Source organism: Balaenoptera borealis (assembly GCF_965194805.1).
Source record: "Balaenoptera borealis genome assembly, chromosome: 7".
NCBI lineage: Eukaryota > Metazoa > Chordata > Mammalia > Artiodactyla > Balaenopteridae > Balaenoptera > Balaenoptera borealis.
In genome coordinates this window covers 60,485,459-60,504,766 of record NC_138864.1, presented here as the reverse complement: position 1 = coordinate 60,504,766, position 19,308 = coordinate 60,485,459, and the positions used below count along the sequence as shown (strand labels likewise).

Sequence of the window (19,308 nt, the reverse complement as noted above, 5' to 3'; positions counted from 1 at the left end):
AAAAATCAACTATTCAAGACTGGAGAGTAGCCTAGAAGAATGCTTCTGGAAATTAATGTACAAACTAATGAGCCAGAGTTTTTGTTAAAACGCAGATTCTGACTTCATGTGTCAGGGCCAGACATTCTGCGTTCAAGTTCTCTGGTAATCCCAACACTACTGGTCTAGAAACCCAAACAGAGTAGAAAGGCACCACAGCAGTGGTCCTCACAGGGTATGAGCAACATCAGAGTCTCTTGGGAAGTTATTAGAAATGCAAATCTGAAAGAACGTAAGGAGACTCTTCTCTAAATCAGCTGTTGACAACCAGACCGGTTACTTTCCCTAAGAATAAAAGTAGAACACTTTTTAAATACTTGACAAGGAGCATACTAGGACATGTTACCTAAACAAAACAATTTCTCTCTGCAAACAATTTGCAAAACTAAAGTCCCCTGCAATTATACTTAAAATGTAGGCTTTTAGGGGCTTCCCTGGTGGTGCAGTGGTTGAGAATCTGCCTGCCAATGCAGGGGACACGGGTTCGAAGCCTGGTCTGGGAAGATCCCACATGCCACGGAGAAACTGGGCCCGTGAGCCACAATTACTGAGCCTGCGCATCTGGAGCCTGTGCTCCGCAACAAGAGAGGCCGCGATAATGAGAGGCCCGCGCACCGCGATGAAGAGTGGCCCCCGCTTGCCGCAACTAGAGAAAGCCCTCGCACAGAAACAGAGACGCAACACAGCCAAAAATTAATTAATTAATTAATTAATTAAAATGTTAAAAAAAAAAACCTGTAGGCTTTTACATGATAAGAAGCCTGTTCTTGATAATACACAGGCAAAGTATTGAGATATGTAGCATCCTCACTTGAACCACTTACCAACTTTTCACAAAATGGCTCACTTCCATTTTACCTAGGTTATAGAGATATGAGTTTATAAAGAAACCAGACTGAGTTTTATATTTCCTTGTGCTGAGAATATAGCGAACTACAACATGGTTTAGGCAACTTCTCCAGAGTAATGTTTATACATAGCCTAGCTCATATGTAAATATATGTCAACATTTTGATTTATAGCTATAGATGATCTGTTTACATACACAGATACACAAATTAAAGTACATTAATGGTTTGAAACACAATATTCTTGAAGGACAAAAAACATGAGGATAAACTACAATTACAGAATGTTATGAACAAAGAAAAGATTTCAGTCTTCTGAATGTGAAGCCAATTGATTGTTAAATAGGCTTTCCATAAAATAAAATAAAAACTGTTGCCCTCACAATTCCCATTCAGTATTTCTTTCAACTTCAGTCAACATCTGAATTTACAAGGTCACTTCTCAGTCGCTATCTGAGTACATCGTTCTGCCCTTAACATATTTTTGAAGGAGTAAATTACAAATAGATTGTAAAGCACCACACTTGCTTAGGCACTGGGGGTGGACCCCTCTGATTTTGGCTAGGACCATGTATACATACAACAGTGGTGATGTCAGGAGACATTTGATGGTCACAGCAGGGGAGGGGAGGGAGGGAAGAGTGCTTCTGGCATCTAGTGAGTAGAGGCCAGGCAACTTTTAGGATGTTGCCTGTCAAAACAGTCCCCAGAGCAAAGAATTACCTGGCCTAAGATGCCAATAGTGCCAAGGTTAAGAAACTGATTTGAACTGTGGAGGCTGCAAAAGTACAGAATGAATGTCCCTTGTGCATCATCATTACATTTCTAGCATGGTGTCAAGCACAGTAATAAATATTTGTTGATTATGAAATAAACTACTTCTGTGTAGCTGAGATCTTAGAGTCAGAGATGAAAAGAATGAGAAAGGGGTTATTACATATATAATACCTAAAATTACAAACCAAAATTGCAGTCATTGTCAGAACTAAAAGGAATTAAAAATCATTAAGCCCAATTTCTCTATTTCAGAAAATTTTTTTTCTCATGCAAAACATGCTGTCTAATATACTGATATGGCAGTGTTGGGAGGGGGTAGACAGTCCTCTGAATAAATAAAAACAAAATATAATATATTTACAAATTAGAATATCAGTTTTCACTTCGAATACTGTCAATGTCACCTACGTTTCTCAAATTAATAAAGTATTTCCTTTATAAAAGCTAAAACCAATGTTATATAAATCATAATAAGTGATATTTCAAAGCAGGAAACAAAATAAGTGTAATTATTTTTCAAAAAAACAACTCACAGACCTCCGTGGCCTACAGCATTTATACTTCTGAGAATTCTGGGCTTTAAAATGTCATGAGAAATTCTCAACTGGCTTACATTTTTGAAACATAGGAACTGACAGTCATAAGGCCAAACATACCCTTAATAATCGATTCAGCTGCATACAGATCTCGTTTGTAGGTCACCTAGAGGACAGATAAACTTCATTAGACTTAGAGTAGGAAGGAATGTGAAAGCAATAAAATTATGCCCCCAAGGAAATTCTTGATTTTGGAGAAACTATAAACACATAATACTGACAATTTTTAAATTATAACAACATCAGTTTATTCAGAAAAAATATATATTGTTTCTACAAATGGTTGAAGATTTGTTTTTAAATCTTTAAGTAAATTGAAACGTTATGTGGCAGTGGTTACCAAAGTCTTATTAATATAAGTATTATATCAAATAAAATGTGGTAGCATTTAAATAAAAGTATTAGAATTATTGTTTAATAGTAGGTTTTATGTTGGAAGGAAAAAAGGAAAAGTATATATTAAAAAAATTACCAAATTGCATTTTCAGTTGAAATGAGATAATTCTGAACGACCAATTCACATTGAGGGTCTTCATTCTGAATAGAGTTTATCTGTATACATCCAGATAAGGTTCACCTTTTTAAGATTTTTATTAATACATAACTGACAGAAAGAGCCTGGAGGGTACCACCATGTATATAAGAACAATCATGATCTTTGCTTAAGAACATACAGCCTCCTTGCAATAACCTATTCCTTGTAATATACCCTGCATGGTCCTACAGCAGATAGTTCCCAGACTACATCCAGTGAGCTCAGGTACAGAACATGTCAAGTGCATGGCACTGCAGAATCCCTTTTCCTACATCACAGAACTGAAGAACATAGTAAATAATCAAATATATTAATAAGTACTATATGGTCTTAGGAGCTTATCATTCACGTGTTCAGATGATTATGATGCAAATGGTCTAAAAACCCACTTTGAGAAATACTCACTAATTAATACCCTTCCATGTCTATAATTTGGACTATTTTCCTCCAGATTATATCCTAACTAAACTTGTACAGAAACTTTGTTCAGCTAAGTGGCTCAGGGCACTTCTACCCAAAATAGGTTTCCCTGCTATGCCTGTATCCTGGCAGGTAACCCTGCTCCAAAACTATACCTTACAATCCAGAACTAATGTAGCAGCTAACTTGTAAGACAGATGGAAATTTCCTCAAGCACTCAACCAATCTATGAAAATCAAATATGACATTGTTAAATTATGTCTAAAACAAGCACATGTGAACCAAAACTAGTACTATAGTTACTGATCCAAAATGCAGTTCTCTTATCTGGGGAAAAAAATAGAAAACAGACACTTAAAGCTTCAGACTATGCATTTTACCAAATTAAAGAACGTATTGATCTCATTCACTCATTCAATAAATATATATCAAATAACTACCATGTTGTACATCCTGTTCTAAGGGCTGGAAGAGAGCAACGAAAACAGTGAGCAAAACTCAACCTGTAGAAACAACATTTTAGAGGATAAATTTCTCTTATAAGAATTGAGTAAAACATATTTGTTTCGGGCTTCCCTGGTAGCGCAGCGGTTGGGAATCCGCCTGCCAGTGGGAATCCGCCTGCCAATGCAGGGGACACGGGTTCGAGCCCTGGTCCGGGAAGTTCCCACATGCCGCAGAGCAACTAAGTCCGCGAGCCACACTACTGAAGCCTGTGCTCCGCAAAAACAGAAGCCACTGTAATGAGAAGCCTGCGCTCCGCAAGGAAGAGTAGTTCCCGCTCTTGGCAACTGGAGAAAAAGCCCACGCACAGCAACGAAGACCCAACGCAGCCATAAATAAATAAATATTTATTCTACCAAATAAAGACAAGACAAGGCTGCGGAGCTCAAGACAGACAGGAAGCAGAGATCCTCAAGGCCTAGAGCAGAGCCACATGGGGGCTTCACGGGCGAGAGAAGAGGCTGGAAAGTCGGGGCTCCCACAACACAAACCCACACATGCACCTGTGGTATGAGCCCTCCTGTCATGTCAGTTACATCCACTTATTCTTTTAAATGCCTCTGAACACCTTCTAACCCCTGGCCTTCGGCCAGGCAATGGGGACACAGCTACCTCTCATGGTATTAAATATTAATATTAAAAATTTAAATATTAAAAAAAACACATTTGTTCCCATAAAAACCCAAAGTTAACTAGATATCTGAAATCATCACTCAATATTTGCAATTTAAATGAGAAAAGGGGTTTCCCTGGTGGCGCAGTGGTTGAGAATCTGCCTGCCAGTGCAGGGGACACGGGTTCGAGCCCTGGTCTGGGAAGATCCCACATGCCGCGGAGCAACTAAGCCCGTGAGCCACAACTACTGAGCCTGCGCGTCTGGAGCCTGTGCTCCGCAACAAGAGAGGCCGCGATAGTGAGAGGCCCGCGCACCGCGATGAAGAGTGGCCCCCACTTGCCGCAACGAGAGAAAGCCCTCGCGCAGAAACGAAGACCCAACACAGCCAAAAATAAATAAATAAATAAATAAATAAATGAATGAATAAATTTATAAATGAGAAAAGGCTTTTTTTTCCCTATAACTGTCGGCTATGTAAGGTAAACTCAAATCAGAAATGAACAGGAAGATGCCTAATTACCATAGCTGATTTTTTATTCCTTCCTGCTTTCTTTGAGAGATAAAACCGCATTCCAAATTTAAATAGAATAATTGTGAAAGTACTTTATTCTTTTTTCCAAATAAATCTATGTTAACAATGGGTTTTCTAAATGAAAAAAACTTGGTCTCAAATACTAAAATGATTTTTCTAGCATATCTGCAAGACAACATTTTTGCACTGGAATCAGTCTTATGAATAAAATACATGAATTATTACCTAAAGGTTCTTTCTACACTAATATTAAATAAGTAATTGTATAAACAAGAAAGACGTCAAAATTTGAACTGTGCCCTCTGCAGTGAAAGCGCGGAGTCCTAACCACTGGACCGCCAGGGAATTCCCCTAAAATTCATCTTTTTGTCTACATTTTCTTGTTGGCTGTGGATACGTACTATACACAGATTAAAGTTTTTGATGTTTATTAATATTTTCTACATAAAGCCTTACTGAAAACCTCAACTGTACTTCTCAACAAACACTGATTTAAGGAAAATAAACTACAAAATATTTCTGACAAACTTATCAAGTACTGTGTTGAAAAACAGCCTTCTGTTTTTCTAAATAAAACAGCTGCCATATTTCAAAGGGAAGAGTACTGAAAGTGTTTTAATTCTGAATTGATGACGCTTTTTCTATCAAGCTTTTACAGTAATATGGATTGTCCTTTCCTTGTTTTTAATTTTATGAAAAGTTTAATAATCAGTTTTGAGATTGATTTTCTTCTGTAAGCATGATCTGCAGGTTTTCTTTGACCTTGCATAATACCTCAGTATGGAAAACAGTTACTTAAAAAAAAAAAAAAAAAAATCAGCCCTAGTGATAGAAGAGCCTCAATCCTCTGATTCACTGGTTTTCACGCTGTGCTCCTTAGAGCTCAGGGGCCACCGGAAGACCAGTGTGGACGCTCTGTGCAGCTGACGCTCAGGGACCCACATCTGCTACTCACCTAGTTTAGCTCAATTTTTGCCTGTTTTGTTTCACTGTGCTTCTGTGCAGTATTGCATCTTAGTACTTAGCTTTAAAAATATTTATATTCAGTGGAAGAGAAACCTGAAACTGAGACCCACAGAGATAGTTGCCTTTAACTCCTAGGCCAGAGCACTCTCAGCTACCTCAAGGTGAGTTCCACAGGACACTGTTGTACCTGCTTTGTCTTGCTCTGTGTTGACAATATGGTAAATTAAAGAGACTTCTCAGAGCCAAGTCCAGTTGGCCACCACCTTACATAAATCAGACTACACTTAATGTTCTTCCATCTTTCACCTCATAAGAAAATGAGTATGTACTCCAATAATTAGAATAAAGCCAGAAAATCTTACATTTCGAAGACAGATACAGATTTAGATTTGGATGGGGATATTATACTGATTTCCAGTTCATCATTTCTAGATATGTCTATCTAGAAAATGTTCTTTCCTCTAGACTGGATAACTAGATGAAAACCTCTAAAAAGACACAATTTCACCACATTGTATTTTTGAGGTTAAAACGCAAAAAGTGAGACTATTTTCTTTTGTTTTTAACAAAGATGCTAGAACACTTGAATCTAAAAAAAGTAATTCCCATCAAAAGAAATCCTCAAAAGTCAGTCATTCCAATAATGTTGTGATGACACTTCAACACTTTCTAAAGAAGCATTTTCAGACAATGGAATACAGTTAAATTTCTTCAATAACTTATTATGAATCTTTTATGCCTTGAAGGCAGTTTTAACATTTAGAAACAAGAAGTCTGTTCAATTAGGTCTGTGTAGTATAGTTAGTGACCAACTCTTTATATTGGGACAAAAATATGGTACAACTAACTATAAATTAAAGGAATGGACACTAAATGTAGTCTCCTCTTATGTAGACTAGATGAAATTTCACTAAAATAAGAGTATGTTCAGGAAGGGCTGGCTAGGCACAACCACTCAGGCAGAGCTTAAGAGCCAACCCCTATTCTCAGGAGTCGGTCCTGTATTCTTCTATGGTTGGTCGCTCTTAGGGAGGGGAAAGGAGGGAGAAGAAGGGGGGTTTGCTTATTCACAAGGATGTCCTCTACCCTGCATGGTGATCTGAAAAAACTGATGTTTCCTCTAAACCCAGAGGAGCTACAGCAGGAAGGTTGGCCTCAACTGTGAATGCTGACTTTTTGCATTTACTTCTATTTTTTAATAAAAGTATGTAAAATACAAAATAATAGTCCTCCTGGGATTTCTGGCAGCAGATGAAATAACAGTCCTACATGTGGTCATGAGAAATTTCTAGTCATTCTTCCCAGCACCAGGGGTGAACTCCCTCACTTTCTGAGGGGTAGGGGAAGGTGTCCTGGCTCTGTATTTCAGAATCCTCCTTTGCCTTATTGCTTTGTGGTAGTGAAAATTCTCTTGAAATATGCACTCTCTTCACTGTGCACTCTTCACTGTGTCAGATTTCTGAATCATGTTCCAGGTATTTGGCCTGCCACCCAAGTTCAATGCCAGTTTTAGCATAATTGTACTAAATCTTCTTTCAACTCTGAGTTGTAAAATGTTGTAGCATTGTTGGAATTAGTATTGAATTAGAACACTTATTTCAATGTGTAGATTCCATTGCTTTGGTTTAAACAGCAATGGTAATACTCTTTATCCATGCAAAATAAAACCATACAATTAAGTTAAAAGCTTCTACTAAAGACAACTCATATAGTATCATCAAAAAGCTAAACAGGGCTAAATGAACAGCCAGTAAGTATCAAAAATATTTTTTAAAGGTAAAGGATGATGAGACAGGAGGCAGAAGAGGGAAATAGGGAACCTGAAACAACTACATCATTTGCACTCAAAATAACTTCCCCTCAATCACAGAAGAAATTTGACACCTTAAAAAGACCTCAAAACTGCAATTTGAAAGACTTTTTGCCCAGTTCATTGCATTACATGCCCTTTTAGAATCCAAGATCCTGGTAAGGCACATCATTATTCAAACATTCTAAGAGCAGGGCTTCCCTACTCCGGCCCAGTTCGGAAAGTGATACTATGAAAATGATCCCTCTGGGCCTCGCAGGATATCACCCTTTGGTATGTGTATTAGTTTCCTAGGGCTGACATAACAATGTACCACAAACTGGACAGCTTAAAAGAGGAACATATCCTCTCACAGTACTGGAGGCTAGAAGTGTGAAATCCAGGTATCAGCAGGGCCACTGCCCACTCCGAAGGCTTTAGAAAAGAATCCTTCCCCATCTCTTCCTAGCTTCCTGGGGTTACCAGAGATCCCTCACTTTCCTTTGCTTGTCAATGTATCACTCCAATTTCTATCTCTATTGTCATTGGCGTTCTCCACCTATCTGTATGTGAATCTTTTCTCCTATTCTTACAGATCCGATTTAGGGCCTCTTCTTTACCAATCTGACTTCATCTTACCTTGAATATATCTGCAAACGCTCTTTTCAAATAAGGTCACTTTCACAAGTGCCAGGGGCTAGGACTTGAACACATCTTCTGTGGGGGGACGCAATTCAACCCACAGCAGCATTATGAAATGACTCAGCAGGAGAATGAGTAGAAGCACTTGGAAAGGCCAACCATAGCTCAGTGCACTGACATGTCACACATAAAAGGGAAGCAGAGCGCCAAGATGTACGGACTAAAACTGTGACACTGTATTGCTGGTGGAGGCAGTGCAATTTGAGATTTCACTCAAAAATACTGAAATACATTTGTGAAGACAGAGTGTAAAATTCAAAGAAGAGCAGTGTGCTGCTTTCCTTTCACCTGCAGACCTGAGGGTACTTTACAAGTTTAAAGAAGGCTCAGAATACCCACAAGAAGTAGGTACTCACATAGCCTAAAACATCAGCAATGAGGCCAGAGAGTGTTGGCATGTTAGTAGCAATAAAATGTCTTGAGTTTTTACTGGTTTTTTTTTGGTTTTTTTCAACATTGCCTGCAAATTAAGTCTAGCAGGTCTATGGTGACATGGGTCAGGATCTTTAACAAAATACCTAATTGGTTACTACCAAAATCCTCCCAATTGATATGTATATCACCATCTGAGCCATATATAGAAAAGGATAAACAAAATGAATAAAATGTTTGCCTTCTGGGTTGATGATATTCGGATACTCTTAAAAGAGCAATAAGACTGCATTAATTTACTCCACCAGGCAACAATTCAGGCATGTCAATATTTTGTAATCTTAGAACAATTTAAGTATGTATGAGAAAATCTTAGCATGCAGCAAGGCCCACCACGTGACTTACAAAATACCTAATCAACACATAGGGCTTTTTGTTTTGTTTTTATGTCAATGAGGAAATATGCTTTTAGATTCATATAATCTCATAATTAGGATGAATGTTTACTAACCAGATTTAGAGGGATGCTTTATAAAGATTTCATCCAACATTTCAAAAGCAGCAATACTTATTCAAAACTATGATATGACCCTACAATTCTATTTCAGAATACACTGTTCAATTCAACATATTTCTACCCAATCAAACACAGGAGAGTCATGCTGTAAAGCACTCCTGCCACAACAGGAAGCTGAACTACGATAGTGCAACAACCACTTCATGCCTCCTAAAGAAAGAAGTTTGCCATAAAGGCAGTCAAACCTTACCACAGGAAAGAGCACAATTCCTCTTTGGACGAGGTGAGTGGTTCTAGCCACCAACCCCACTGGGTCAAAACTGGCAGATATGTGTTTCAACCCAGTTAAGTTGGAGCAACCACCCCAAGACCTGTGAGGAAATGTTGTTATTTTGGGAAGCAGAGTTGCACCCTCAATCCAGTTGAAGGTAAGGCTACAGAGTAAAAGATTATACGTAAAGAACACACACAAAAATTGTGAATAAAACAATCTTATTGGCTAAAATGGAATTTGTTTGAATAAATTATCCCAGCATGAATTTTCTTGCAACCAAGCAATAGAAATGATACCATGTTTGATGGTTTAGAAAACCTAGTGAGACTCAACGCCTTTTATGTATGCATATACGCACACAACTTTATTCCTGGAAATACTGTTTCAATATGAAACCAAATATTTTTATACTTCTCTATCTTCTAAAGCACCTGGAAATTGTCTGTACTTGTAGACAATACGTCTTTAGGAATGACACACCAACACAGAGCAAAGTACCAACTCTCTTACCTTCCAGAGGTCAGGAGATCCTTCTATAAGTTTGGCTTTGATGTGACAGTATTTTAGAGCCAAATGCAAACACTCAGTTCCAAATTCCAAGTCATAGTCACTACACTGTGTAGGAAGAAAAAAGAATTAAGAAGTTGAAATATAATTTTAAATAAACTAAACTTTTAATTTCATAATCAACTGTACATAGAAAAGAGCCTAGAAAATTCGCAAACTCTTTAGTTAGCTACTGATTAATCAGGTAGATTAATCTTCCCCTTGTCCTAAAAGCCAAATGAAACAAATAGAAAACAGGAATGTTGCAATCATAAGAGTTTTTAATTTCCTGAATAGTTTCAGGTGCCAGATAAATACAATACTTTATTTCCTTTGCTCAAAAACTACATTTCCAAACACATTTGTGAAATGCCTCAAGGTACGACTGAGGATTACCGTATCAGACTTGATTTAACAAATATAGGTATCCATAAAACTCCAAACCCCTTATCTCATATTTATACCGCTTTCTTATTAATTGTTTTTTTAAATATCAATATGTCCTTTTTAGAGGATATATTTTGATTCTGAACATGGAAATATTTCAGTCTTTCATTATGAGAAAAAATGTAAACGCCCATTAGATTTTAGTAAAATATAAGTAACATTTTTTAGCATTTTAAGCAGAACCATCAAAATGACCACCACAATATAATTCAGCTGAATAACAGTCACTAAGTACCTATCAAGTCCAAGGTTTGTATTAAGGACCAGAATATAAAGATAAATGAAACATGTTTTGTGTCCTCAAGGAACTCAAGTCTAGAAGGGGAGGTTGATCTATAACAAATATTTTATAACAGAATGTGATATGGAGCATTAGAGGAATATTTATAAGTAGACCAGGAGATAAAGTACTTAATTCTATATGAGGGTATCAGGGAAGGCCCATCAGAGGAAATGGTTTCTGATCTCATTCCAAAGACTGAATAAAACTCAAGCATAGGGATACTCTTCAGGCTAAAAGTGCCAAACAAAGATACAGACGTTGCAGACATCTGCTGGATTTGCATTTTACAAAGAGCATATCCATATAAGACAGACTGCAGGAAGGCAACAAATATGAATATGACATTTAGCACGCTTTGCCAATCTTTATTGTACTGGAGATCACAAAATGCCAAATTTTAATGATTTATGAAGTTAATGTACAAGAAAATATAACCATCAAGTATACCCAGAGTCCCAAATTAATCAGAACAGTCTCAGCTTAAACTTTCTATACTGATATACTACATAACATGACATTTATTAAACATTTTCATCTTTAATATAGTATTATCAGCAGTAGTTACATTCAAATAAATTAAGTTTTGGTAAACCTCTGCATTCTACTTTCAACGTCTACACAGGCTCATCTAGTAGTATGCAAGTGACACCAACCTACAGTAAAAAAAGAGTTCTCTCCTAACACACGGTTAAATCCCAAAGATGACCAGCAATAACCCTTTTCCTGCCTCTTTCCAGATGCTAGATATTGAACACATTCATGGACAGCCTTAAAAGTGCTCACAAAGTGCATACTAAGAGGAACCCACAGGAACAGCTACTTCCTTTGTATCTCAGGGATGAGAATTACTTGATGCTGTGCTCCTGCCACTCACGTGATGTACCAGCCAAGATGGCAACAGCTTACAAATTGCATGAAGTCTTCAGGATTCCAATCGACAGAGCCAACAGGAAACAAGGAAAATGATGGATCAGGTACTTATGAAATATATACTAGAAACAGATACTGAGCCATCTTGGCAGAAATAGTCTGAAGCTGTTATTCACTGTATAGATTAATATTAAAACTATTTACGGGGTTTTTGGTAACTTTTTTGCATTAAACCTTAGAATGCGTTTCTTAAGAACATGGATGACGATTTCTACTTCTGCCTAGATATGGAAAGCTAACAAAAATGATGCTCATTTCACAACGAAAGAAAAAAGCAGACAAACTGCAAAAGCAGAACTTTTTCTCAAAACATCAGAGCTGATGTCACAGGATTACCAAGTAGCCCTAAATCTAAGAAAAGGCATGCTTCCCCCAAAAAGGGAGAGAGTGCCATACAGGCAGGTAAGAAGAAATCACCTACAAATTCCGACAAACTGTTAAATACTGAGTGGAGGAAACTAGGAGAACGTAGAATCTCTGGGAATCACAGCCACAACAGGAGTTTATACCCACCTGCAGGGTCTTCTTCAGCAACCTGTTACTGGATGCTCATGAAGAGCTGTAATAGTATTTCAAAGTGACTGTGATTTTAAACTTAAGGTAATCACTAAACAAACGCTTTATAGTAAGAAGTCAATAGTGATAAGAGGGAATCATAAAATGAGAAATTAATACAAAGGCAGGCAGAAAAAAAGAAAAGGAACAAAAATAAAGCACACAACGAGATGGTAGATTTTAATCAAGTAAGTTAATTAATGTCTAACTACACAAAGTATCGACATTATCCAGCATGGGGGCCATAGTGCTATCATTGATCACATGAAAAACACACAAATACATAGGTGCAGAGAACCCTCTGCCTCCCTAAACTTGGAGCCCAAAATAGTGTTAACAATGTTCTCCTCAGGCAGAAGCCCTTAGCACACTATTGTCAGAGGTCACCACATACACTGCCGACCCCAGTCACCTTACAGTGAACCTCACAATCAACAGCCTCACTTATAAAATCCACCAAATCCAACCAGTCTCCAACATACACACATGAGCAAAAAATCCAGATTTAACTGAAACCCAAGGTAAAACTAAAATGAAAGATAAGGTGAAAAAGGCAAAAAATAAAGTATTTTGTAGAAACTAGAAACTATACAGTTAATAAAGACTTAATAACACCAGAATGATAGTGTCTATACTCATAAAATAAGGATAATATTTAAGAGGATAATATTTAGAAGGGTGGAAAACAGAAAAAGGTAATAGATGACTCAACCACAAAGTCCAATATGTTAAAAAAAAAAAAAAAAAATCAGGGACTCCACTGGTGGCACAGTGGTTAAGAAACCACCTGCTGAGGAAACTTACACAACCCTCTTAGATAGCCTCATCCACCAGACGGCAGACAGCAGAAGCAAGAAGAACTACAATCCTGCAGCCTGTGGAACAAAAACCACATTCACAGAACGATAGACAAGATGAAAAGGCACAGGGCTATGTACCAGATGAAGGAACAAGATAAAACCCCAGAAAAACAACTAAATGAAGTGGAGATAGGCAACCTTCCAGAAAAGAATTCAGAATAATGATAGTGAAGATGATCCAGGACCTCAGAAAAAGAATGGAGGCAAAGATCGAGAAGATGCAAGAAATGTTTAACAAAGACCTAGAAGAATTAAAGAACAGACAAACAGAGATGAACAATACAATAACTGAAATGAAAACTGAATCAATAGCAGAATAACTGAGGCAGAAGAACGGATAAGAGACCTGGAAGACAGAATGGTGGAATTCACTGCTGTAGAACAGAATAAAGAAAAAAGAATGAAAAGAAATAAAGACAGCCTAAGAGACCTCTGGGACAATATTAAACGCAACAACATTCACATTATAGGGGTCCCAGAAGGAGAAGAGAAAGAGAAAGGACCACAGAAAATATCTGAAGAGATTATAGTCAAAAATTTCCCTAACATGGGAAAGGAAATAGCCACCCAAGTCCAGGAAGCGCAGAGAGTCCCATACAGGATAAACCCAAGGATAAATACACCGAGACACATAGTAATCAAATTGGCAAAAATTAAAGACAAAGAAAAATTATTGAAAGCAGCAAGGGAAAAACGACAAATAACATAAAAGGAAACTCCCATAAGGTTAACAGCTGATTTCTCAGCAGAAATTTTACAAGCCAGAAGTGAGTGGCATGACATATTTAAAGTGATGAAAGGAAAGAACCTACAACCAAGATTATTCTACCCAGCAAGGATCTCATTCAGATTCGACGGAGAAATCAAAAGCTTTACAGAGAAGCCAAAGCTAAGAGAATTCAGCACCACCAAACCAGCTCTACAACAAATGCTAAAGGAACTTCTCTAAGTGGGAAACACAAGAGAAGAAAAGGACCTACAAAAACAAACCCAAAACAATTAAGAAAATGGTCATAGAACATATATATTGATAATTACCTTAAACGTGAATGGATTAAATGCTCCAACCAAAAGACACAGGCTTGCTGAATGGATACAAAAACAAGACCCATCTATATGCTGCCTACAAGAGACGCACTTCAGACCTAGGGACACATACAGACTGAAAGTGAGGGGATGGAAAAAGATATTCCATGCAAATGGAAATCAAAAGAACGCTGGAGTAGAAATTTTTCATACCAGATAAAATAGACTTTAAAATAAAGAATGTTACAAGAGACAAGGAAAGACACTACATAATGATCAAGGGATCAATCCAAGAAGAAGATATAACAATTATAAATATATATGCACCCAAAATAGGAGCACCTCAATACATAAGGCAACTGCTAACAGCTATAAAAGACGAAATTGACAGTAACACAATAATAGTGGGGGACTTTAACACCTCACTTACACCAATGGACAGATCATCCAAAATGAAAATAAATAAGGAAACAGAAGCTTTCAATGACACAATAGACCAGATAGATTTAATTGATATTTATAGGACATTCCATCCAAAAACAGCAGATTACACTTTCTTCTCAAGTACGCACGGAACATTCTCCAGGATAGATCACATCTTGGGTCACAAATCAAGCCTCAGTAAATTTAAGAAAATTGAAATCATACCAAGAATCTTTTCTGACCACAATGCTATGAGATCAGTAATGAATTACAGGGAAAGAAACGTAAAAAACACAAACACATGGAGGCTAAACAATACGTTACTAAATAACCAAGAGATCACTGAAGAAATCAAAGAGGAAATCAAAAAATATCTAGAGACAAATGACAATGAAAACACGACAACCCAAAACCTATGGAGCAAAAGCAGTTCTAAGAGGGAAGGTTATAGCTATACAAGCCTACCTCAAGAAACAAGAAAAATCTCAAATGAACAATCTAACCTTATACCTAAAGGAACTAGAGAAAGAAGAACAAACAAAACCCAAAGTTAGCAGAACGAAAGAAATCATAAAGATCAGAGCATAAATAAATGAAATAGAAACAAAGAAAACAATAGCAAAGATCAATAATACTAAAAGCTGGTTCTTTGAGAAGATAAACAAAATTGATAAACCATTAGCCAGACTCATCAAGAAAAAGAGGGAGAGGACTCAAATCAATAAAATTAGAAATGAAAAAGGAGAAGTTACAACAGACACCGCAGAAATAGAAAGAATCCTAAGAGACTACTACAAGCAACTCTATGCCAATAAGATGGACAACCTGGAAGAAATGGACAAATTCTTAGAAAGCTATAACCTTCCAAGACTAAGCCAGGAAGAAAGAGAAAATATGAACAGACCAATCACAAGTAATGAAATTGAAACTGATTAAAAATCTTCCAACAAACAAAAGTCCAGGACCAGATGGCTTCACAGGTGAATTCTATCAAACATTTAGAGAAGAGCTAACACCCATCCTTCTAAAACTCTTTCAAAAAATTGCAGAGGAAGGAACATTCCAAAACTCATTCTATGAGGCCACCATCACCCTGATACCAAAACCAGACAAAGATACTACAAAAAAGAAAATTACAGACCAATATCACTGATGAACATAGATACAAAAATCCTCAACGAAATACTAGCAAACAGAATCGAAAGACACATTAAAAGGATCATACACCATGATCAAGTGGGATTTATCCCAGAGATGCAAGGATTCTTCAATATACGCAAATCAAATAATGTGATACACCATATTAACAAATTGAAAAATAAAAACCATATGATCATCCCAATCGATGCAGAAAAAGCTTTTGACAAAATGCAACACCAGTTTATGATAAAAACTCTCCAGAAAGTGGGCATAGAGGGAACCTACCTCAACATAATAAAGGCCATACACGACAAACCCACAACAAACATCATTCTCAATGGTGAAAAACTGAAAGCATTTCCTCTAAGATCAGGAACGAGACAAGGATGTCCACTCTCACCACTATTATTTAACATAGTTTTGGAAGTCCTAGCCACAGCAATCAGAGAAGAAAAAGAAATAAAAGGAATACAAATTGGAAAAGAAGAAGTAAAACTGTCACTGTTTGCAGATGACTTGATACTATACACAGAGAATCCTAAAGATGCCCCAGAAAACTACTAAAGCTAATCAATGAATATGGTAAACTTGCAGGATACAAAATGAATGCACAGAAATCTCTTGCATTCCTATACACTAATGATGAAAAATCTGAAAGAGAAATTAAGGAAACACTCCCATGTACCACTGCAACAAAAACAATAAAATACCTAGGAATAAACCTACCTAGGGAGACAAAACACCTGTATGCAGAAAACTATAAGACACTGATGAAAGAAATTAAAGATGATACCAACAGATGGAGAGATATACCATATTCTTGGATTGGAAGAATCAATATTGTGAAAATGACTATACTACCCAAAGCAATCTACAGATTCAATGCAATCCCTATCAAATACCAATGGCATTTTATACAGAACTAGAACAAAAAAATCTTAAAATTTGTATGGAGACACAAAAGACCCCGAATAGCCAAAGCAGTCTTGAGGGAAAAAAACAGAGCTGGAGGAATCAGACTCCCTGACTTCAGACTATACTACAAAGCTACAGTAATCAAGACAATATGGTACTGGCACAAAAACAGAAACATAGATCAATGGAACAAGATAGAAAGCCCAGAGATAAACCCACGCACCTATAGTTATCTATGACAAAGGAGGCAAGGATACACAATGGAGAAAAGACAGTTTCTTCAATAAGTGGTGCTGGGAAAACTGGACAGCTACATGTAAAGGAATGAAATTAGAACACTCCCTAACACCATACACACAAATAAACTCAAAATGGATTCGAGACCTAAATGTAAGACCAGACACTATAAAACTCTTAGAGGAAAACATAGGAAGAACACTCTTTGACATAAATCACAGCAAGATCTTTTTTGATCCACTTTCTAGAGTAATGGAAATAAAAACAAAAATAAACAAATGGGACCTAATGAAACTTCAAAGCTTTTGCACAGCAAAGGAAACCATAAACAAGACGAAATGACAACCCTCAGAATGGGAGAAAATATTTGCAAACAAATCAATGGACAAAGGATTAATCTCCAAAATATATAAACAGCTCATGCAGCTCAATATTAAAGAAACAAACAACCCAATCCAAAAATGGGCAGAAAACCTAAATAGACATTTCTCCACAGAAGACATACAGATGGCCAAGAAGCACATGAAAAGCTGCTCAACATCACTAATTATTAGAGAAATGCAAATCAAAACTACAATGAGGTATCACCTCACACCAGTTAGAATGGGCATCATCAGAAAATCTACAAAGAACAAATGCTGGAGAGGGTGTAGAGAAAAGGGAACCCTCTTGCACTGTTGGTGGGAATGTAAATTGATACAGCCACTATGGAGAACAGTATGGAGGTACCTTAAAAAACTAAAAATAGAATTACCATATGACCCAGCAATCCCACTACTGGGCATATACCCAGAGAAAACGATAATTCAAAAAGACACATGCACCCGAATGTTCATTGCAGCACTATTTACAACAGCCAGGTCATGGAAGCAACCTAAATGCCCATTGACAGACAAATGGATAAAGAAGATGTGGTACATATATAAAATGGAATATTACTCAGCCATAAAAAGGAACGAAACTGGGTCATTTGTTGAGACGTGGATGGATCTAGAGACTGTCATACAGAGTGAAGTAAGTCAGAAAGAGAAAAACAAATATCGTATATTAACGCATGTATGTGGAACCTAGAAAAATGGTACAGATGAACCAGTTTGCAGGGCAGAAATTGAGAGACAGATGTAGAGAACAAACGCATGGACATCAAGGGGGGAAAGCCGTGGTGGGGGTGGGGATGGTGATGTGATGATTTGGGCGATTGGGATTGACATGTATACACTGATGTGTATAAAATTGTTGACTAATAAGAACCTGCTGTATAAAAAAATAAATAAAATTAAATTAAAAATTTTTAAAAAACAAAAAGAAAACAAAAGAATCCACCTGCCAAAGCAGGGGACACGGGTTCAAGCCCTGGTCTGGGAAGGTCCCACATGCCGTGGAGTAGTTGCATCACAACTACTCAGCTTGTGCTCTAGAGCCCGTGAGCCAAAAAAAAAAAAAGAAAAAAAAAGAAACCGCCTGCCAATGCAGGGGACATGGGTTTGATCCCTGGTCTGGGAAGACCCCACATGCCACGGAGCAACTAAGCCTGTGTGCCATAACTACTGAGCCTGTGTGCCACAACTACCGAGCCCACATGCCACAACTACTGAAGCCTGCGTGCCTAAAGCCCGTGCTCCGCAACAAGAGAAGCCACAGCAATGAGAAGCCCACACACTGCATCGAAGAGTAGCCCCCACTCGCCACAGCCAGAGAATGCCCGCACGCAGCAACAAAGACCCAACGCAGCCAAAAATTAATTAATTAATTAATTAATTAACTACTTTTAAAAAAATCAGAAGATCAGAAAAGGCTCAGAGAAGCGAACAACCAAATAATTTTTTTAATTGCAGTAATAAAGAACATGAGTTCCCAAATTTAAAAAATCTTATGGAATATAGAAGCTAAGAGACGAAAATATACCAAATCCAATTAACAACAACAAAAAGTCTCTTATAAAGAAGTAGGAATCCAAACTGGACAAGGCTACTTAGCAGCCAATCAGAAAAACAATGGAACAGTTTCCTCCTAATTCTGAAGGCAGTGGTTGTCAATATAAAACCATACTCCCAGAAAAGCTATATATCATGTTTGAAGGCAGAATATGAACTTTTAGAAACATTGGAAGTCTCAATAGAATTTTAATTCCTATGTACTCTTTCATTCTAAGTTTCTTAACAGACTTTGGTTTTTAGAGTTTTAGGTTCAAAGCAAAACTGAGCAGAAAGTACAGCTATTTCCCATTTACCCCCATCCCCACATACGCACAGTCTCCCTCACTAACAAAATCCTACACCAGAGCGGTACATTGGTTAAAATCAATGAACCTACACAGACACGCCAATACTACCTGAAGTCAACAGTTTACATTAGGGTTCACTCTTAGTTTTTTACCTTTTACGCGTTGTCACAAACGTATAATGGTATGTATCCACCACAATGGTAACATATAGAATATCTTCACTGCACTAAAATTC

At 37.3% G+C, this 19,308-nt stretch overlaps 1 protein-coding gene across 4 annotated transcripts in view; it reads right to left on the bottom strand.

Annotated features, from left to right (window-relative positions):
• Positions 1 to 19,308, bottom strand: part of CRPPA (CDP-L-ribitol pyrophosphorylase A) — a 426,528-nt gene that overhangs the window by 278,459 nt on the left and 128,761 nt on the right. For all 4 annotated transcript variants that reach the window (XM_082398504.1, XM_082398506.1, XM_082398505.1 and 1 more), the window contains exons 4-5: positions 9,998 to 10,102; positions 2,321 to 2,366 (exon numbers count right to left, since the gene is read on the bottom strand). In XM_082398504.1, the coding sequence (XP_082254630.1) occupies positions 2,321 to 2,366; positions 9,998 to 10,102 (151 nt within the window). The remainder of the gene's footprint in view (positions 1 to 2,320; positions 2,367 to 9,997; positions 10,103 to 19,308) is intronic.